The 6,320-nt window shown below is 36.4% G+C and overlaps 1 protein-coding gene across 1 annotated transcript in view; it reads right to left on the bottom strand.

Moving 5' to 3' along the window:
- Positions 1–1,355: 1,355 nt before the first annotated feature.
- The window catches only part of LOC117117056, a 5,814-nt gene continuing 849 nt past the window's right edge, over positions 1,356–6,320 (bottom strand). The window contains exons 2-4 of the mRNA XM_033261240.1: positions 5,293–5,355; positions 4,555–4,641; positions 1,356–1,473 (exon numbers count right to left, since the gene is read on the bottom strand). Of these exons, the coding sequence (XP_033117131.1) occupies positions 1,356–1,473; positions 4,555–4,641; positions 5,293–5,355 (268 nt within the window). The remainder of the gene's footprint in view (positions 1,474–4,554; positions 4,642–5,292; positions 5,356–6,320) is intronic.

Genomic DNA, 6,320 nt, shown 5'->3' with positions numbered 1-6,320 from the left:
GCCCGGCTATATTCGATGGGACAAGTCTTTAAGGCAAGTCAGCCCAACACCTAGGAATACAGCCATTGACTATTATTTTACCAATAAAATTCAAGACAAAGAACTACATTACCACCTTACATAATGACCTCACCATTAAAGAGCCAAAAAAGGAGACCAAACCGGAAATGACATAATCAGAAACGACTTCTAAGTGATATCATCATGACTTCAGAAATCTCCTTATTATTTTTTGTTCATATTTATATTTTGTAATGCTTGGATCAAAATCTTCAGATAAGACAGAGAATTGTTTTTCGCACACTTTCCATCACATTGTGTTCGATCAAATGCCTACACAGTACCCCCTGCTTACATTTGTACACTTATCTCCAGGCAACAATATCGCTATGGCCATAATCTTCGTTATCTGGTTCCTTTTTCCTTTACCTCGGTCTAATAAGAAAGCTGGTGATAGGGCGTTTTCAATTGTTTTACCAGCCTTTAGATTCCCAGCGAGCTACGACATTCTTCTTGGGTTTCGTCGGCTTCCTAAGAAACATTTGTTCCCTAAGTATACCCTCACTGAACTTTCCAAATTTTCTGTTTTTTGTTATTTTCTGGTGTCATTTGTTGATTGCCAATTGTTAACTTTTTATTTATTTTTATTGCGCCATGTATCCCTTGACAAAAGGCGCGACACAAATTCCTGTATTATTATCTAAATAATTGAGTGAAGCTATAGTTTGACGGTTAAGATGTTTGCTTTCCAATATTAGGGTCCTGTGCTAAATTCCTGCCACATCATGATTTTCACGACTGAAGGCACGTCAGAAAAGGTTCATAAAGCATCTTTCCATCCAGTTATGAAGTCATATATTTTCCTGGCTTGGTGGGTTCTGGTTCGAAATATGGTTCAAATAAGGACTATAAACCTTAGGCTCTACAGTGTACACAATTTGGCTCATGTGGACATCAGTACATCATCAAGACACTTTACTTACGTTTGCCTCTCTTCACTAAAGAATGTAAATTTGGGACGGGGTTATGCTGTATAACCTGCTCGTCGGTGAACCTGCTACGATTGTTCCAGTCAATTAAACAACAATTAAATAAAAAGGAAGCTACATTAAAAAATATATATATATATATATGTAGCTCCTGTGATTCATTCAAACGAACTGGTCCATTCAGCCACTGCTGTGGACCAACGAGAGTAGGTGGTACTGAACTTAAATTATTTATCATTAAACCATGGACCTATTATGATTAAACCACGGATTAAACATTGATTAATTAGGTTATAAGACACGTACGCATTTCCACTTGTGCGCAACAGTGAGTTAAATTCGAAAATACAGACACCATATTAATAGTTACCATGTACTCCTCTTGCCCTTGTCGTTTTTTAATAAGGAATTGATACTATCACTACCAGCACGCATTTTTCCCATCTTGTTCCACAGCATATGTCGGGAATTTTGACGCTTAATTCTGAAATTAAAAAAGAAAAAGTTCTAAAAAATGAAATTGATCATGATGTTCCAAACTTTAAAATCCAAATATCTAAAAACCATATTTATGTAGGCTCAATTTTAGTTTGTAATTGATCTTTCCAGCAAGTGCTGCCCTTTGGATATTGTTGCTAAGGAATGAAATAAGATAACTTAATGGTCAGTGTTGACAATTTGTTTCATTACTGATGATGTTCTAGGAAAGACCGAAATAATATCTGCATAGCTCAGTCGGATAAACTGACGGTAGATGCGAGTGCGCTGCAGGGGCGGCGTCAGGAATTCCATGACGAGGGGTCCAAGCTTCCAGACAAGGGGTCCACGTCGGGGATTTTTTTTTTATTAAAAGATAATAACATTTTATGTTAATTATTGATTTTTTTAAATTTAGATGTCGGGGATACTAAGTACCCCTGTCGGGGAGGTACCAGCAACTGTCGGGGAAGAGCTGGTGCACCATTGCAACACATACGATCGCAATTACTGTATACAACACCTCGCAAATACGGTAGCACTGCTCGCACTAAAACAGTTTTTAACAGCTTAAGGTATGCTTAAATTGTACTTTCGGCGCTCGATATTTAATTTTTGCTTGAAATTTCACTACAGGGGATCCAAGCGGGGGGTCCCCGACGGAGTTCTTTTCCCCCTGTACCCCCGCTAGTGCCTCCCCTGGTGCCCAATTCTGTCCGACGCTTTCAGCTGAAGGGCTGTAATGCAAGTATCAAAGGCACACCGTCTTACGGATGAGACATTAGGTAGTTTTCTCCGTACGACGTTAACTTTAACGTTAGTACCCAACATGCAACGCGATAACTCCGCCCCTTTTGTAAACAAATCGAAATACGCATGCGCAAAAACCCGTAACAAACGTCCGTCGAGCACGTAAAATCCTGAAAATAACGTACTCCGCAACGCAAGATGAATAAATTATGATGTCATCCGTTAACGATCAGGTTAACGTCGTGCAGCGAAAACTCCCTATTTAATCTGTTGGTCTGTGGCGGATCCAGAAAATCCGTAATAGAGGGGGTCCTAGAGGTACTTTAACACTGCAAAGATGGGGGTATATACCACCAGCCCGTAACAAGGGGATTCGGACGATTTCCCCCACCCCCACAGAATAGGGAGTTCCACTCTACCAGACCAACACAAAACAACTTTATAAGTGCGATTTATGCAATCTTTTAATCACGACAACTCTCTAAGCCTCATAAAGAGACTTCACTGATAAAAGCATCACATTATTTCATTTATTTAAAGAGGGCCCCTGAATATCAGCCAACCTTCTAGAATACGCTGGAAGGGTCACCCTCTATAAATATGGGTTTTAAAAACAAATATGTACGAAACCATTCCAAAAACCACTATTAAGGGGATAATTAAAGGGAAAACTTCACATTTTTGTGTCTCCTGAATAGTGGTACAGGGGTACCCCTACTCAGGGGACACCCCTTTTAAGTTGACACTTTTTTTGGGTCCCGAGGGTGTCCCTTAATAGGGGTTCTACTATAATATCGGTTTGGTTTTCTCATGTATTGTGTCTGCTAATAACCATGTTTTATAAATAATAAAGGCTGCTATTGTGCATAAATTATTTATAATTTGGTTATGCTCATTGTAATTTGAAACTCCGAGTATTATTGTACTTAAATTGCCTTCAATACTTAGGTCTAAATGATATTTAGCCAACATTAAAAGTCATTGATCGAGTTCCTAGTCCACATATCAAGCGCCCTGAGCATCTTACATTAGATGGATATGTGCGCTATATAAAACTACACTATTATTATTATTATTATTATTATTATTATTATTATTATTATTATTATTATTATTATTATTAGTTCAATAGATAAGCCTCTGACATGCACTGTAGTTTTTATGTGCGACTATAATCCAAAGACGTTCTGCACAGAAGGGAGACGGGGATGATGTATAAGATGTGATCCTATCTGTATGGTCTGTAATATTGCATGGTATATCCTACTGCCGATTCTTCAATATTTGCACATATCATATCAAATTGATTCAGTTTTAATTCACGAAAATTGTAATTCCCTTTTAAAGCAGCTCATAAACACACCAGAAGAGCATTTTGAATTAAAGGTGGCGGTCATGGTTTTCAGCATTTTTCGAGAGAACCCTGGACTCCAAAAGCTCCAGTCAGAAAGAAAAAGATCCTTCCCATTACGAAAGCTGGTTACGGGCCTGACCACCTCAGCCTCACCATGGTTGGGGTGAGGAAAGAAAGTTTATGATTATGGCACCTCTAGATTGCCGGAAATGGCACTCAGAATTTTTCGTTCATTTTTCCCTCAACCCCTCCCCCACCCTTGATGACCCATGTGCACGTTCAAAAACGCAACAAGGGATTTTCTCACGGTGTACTGCCTAATCACCACCAGAAGGACTCCATTATTTTGAAATAAGACTTGGGGATGGTGTTGAAACCGAATAAATCCAATCCAATCCAAATATTTAATTAATATTTCCCTGAGTCTACATCTTAATATAATCAGTGGACAACTTCATACATCTTATTTACCAAAACTGAATTGCTTAATTTTGTATATTCAGAAGGTTAGGTTTTGTAGTGACGACTCCTGAGGTCACTGAATGACCCCGGATTCCCCGTCGGCGCAGACTGGCGCGTCTACTGGCCTGATCATTACACGGCCGACCCCGGGAAGCCCTCGGAATAAACGGTAAGTAACAACTTTGACTATTTAAATTTAAAAATAGTTTCATTTGAATATTAGATCAGGAAATATTTTCCTCCTCAATATTACCATTGCTAAAGTCACGTATAAAGTTAAGAACTTCCAATTTCTACAGACAATTTAGGGGTTTCATAGTAAACAGTGTGTAAATAATTAAAAAATTATTTTGATTTCGGTTCTATGACTTACTTAAGGTTGGAATAAATATACAATTTAAAGTTTAATTTAAATTTTTGAGTGGCAATGTATTTTTTGGTTGTGTGGTTTTAGCGGATAAAACTAACACATGACGAGTAATTTACTCATAAATAGTTGAATTGAAGAATTATTGTACTTACGGCATAGCATTAGATATAAGTCCTGTCCCTATTAATTGATTCGAAAGCGGATGCTGCCATAACAACTCTTCACGAAGACGCTGTAATCTATTCATGCAAAAATAGCTAATAAGTAAGAAGCTTAGATTGAGCAAATTTGTCAAGCATTCATTTTCATACCATATCTATAGAAGTTGACAACTCCATCTTATAGAAGGTAAGTCGATATTCATTGCCCTCTAAAATAAAAATAGCAAAAAGTATATCATAATCTAAGAATTTCACCTATAATAATATTTCTGTGATTGACTGTGACGCGCAGCTTGTAATATGAAATTGTTTACACAGCATTATAGTTTTTTTTTTTACAATGTTCTTTACTTGAACTTATATATATATATATATATATATATATCTGTCTCTTATACACATCTTGTGTGTGTGTGTGTGTGTGTGTGTGTGTGTGTGTGTGTCTTTTCTTCGTACACATTGAGATGTAACCATATTTAGGCATGCCATATGTTTTGTCAAATAAAATGTTATAGGCCTAGTTTGGAAATGGCTTAATAATGTCATGGGAATAGGCCTACGTGTGACTAACAATAAAATCTAAGCTACTTTAAATATCGTTTTTGTACTTATGTTGGACAAGGTTTAGGTGCTTAATCTGGTAACAGCAACACGTGATTTTAGAGCAGACACATTCAAAGACAACTTAAAACCTGTACGATTCTATTACACTCAGTAAGTGTAACTTACGATTTATGTTCCTCGTTTTTTATTTCATTCAGTAACTCGAGAATGTCTTCTTCGGCGTCGTTTCTAAAACAATAAAAATAAAGGTTACAAAAATATCGATTTTTTAATCTCATGTCACTGAGTAAATTGCTTAGTCTAAAGAGGACAGAGAAAGCTTGAGCAATTTAAACGATGAAATTGGGTACATTAGAGAAATAAATATTCGTTTGCTTTTAAGCAAATGTGGGACGTGAGGTGTGATAATCAATTAAACAGTGACAAAATTTACATAAATATTGTCTGTATGAGTTGAACTTGTCAATATCCTATGGTTATTATCGCATAATATCAAAATAAGATTAATTGTATTACATTGATAGTAGTTAGTTGTATAGTAGGAGCAACAGTAGCAGTAAGTAACAATTCGGCTTGCTTGCATCGTGTTCAGTGAAGTTTTTCATGATTGCGTAATTACGACAAAGAGAGTTCTTCCCTTTGTAAGTCAAAAATCAGGTTGCCAAATCGACAATTCAAAATAAAGAATGCTAGACCGCCAATAAATATAACAGTAAGTTTTAATTTTGAAAAAAACTGTATTGGGTAAAACATTAAACATCATTAACAAAAAACAAACGTAAAATAAAAAAAAAATGAACAGAAAACTTCATCATGTATTATACGGATCAGTATTTCCTGTTCAGTGTTGTGCGATCATACTCGATCGTAGATTCTTTTTCAACGGTCAAAATTTATATATCATTACAGCATTACCGCAAGACGATTTAGAGTTACTTGATCTCTACGTTGTATTATGAATTATTTATAAATATAATATCTTTTCGAAGATCCTGGCTTGTTGTAACTGCTAATAGGAAGAGGGTGTATGATATTGATCTCTGTTATTTGCCTTGCAATCAGAACTAGTGTTGTTCAACTAAGCATGCGCAAAATTATCGTGAAGAATGAGCTACTTTAATCGGATTTGAATTTCAAACGAAGCCTCAATGGACAAGTTGGTTGAGTCATCTGTATAGACAGCAGAAGGACCA

Source organism: Anneissia japonica, unplaced genomic scaffold, assembly GCF_011630105.1.
Source record: "Anneissia japonica isolate Jap-2015-1 unplaced genomic scaffold, ASM1163010v1 scaffold288094_len592898_cov174, whole genome shotgun sequence".
NCBI lineage: Eukaryota > Metazoa > Echinodermata > Crinoidea > Comatulida > Comatulidae > Anneissia > Anneissia japonica.
This window is presented reverse-complemented; position numbering and strand designations above follow the sequence as displayed.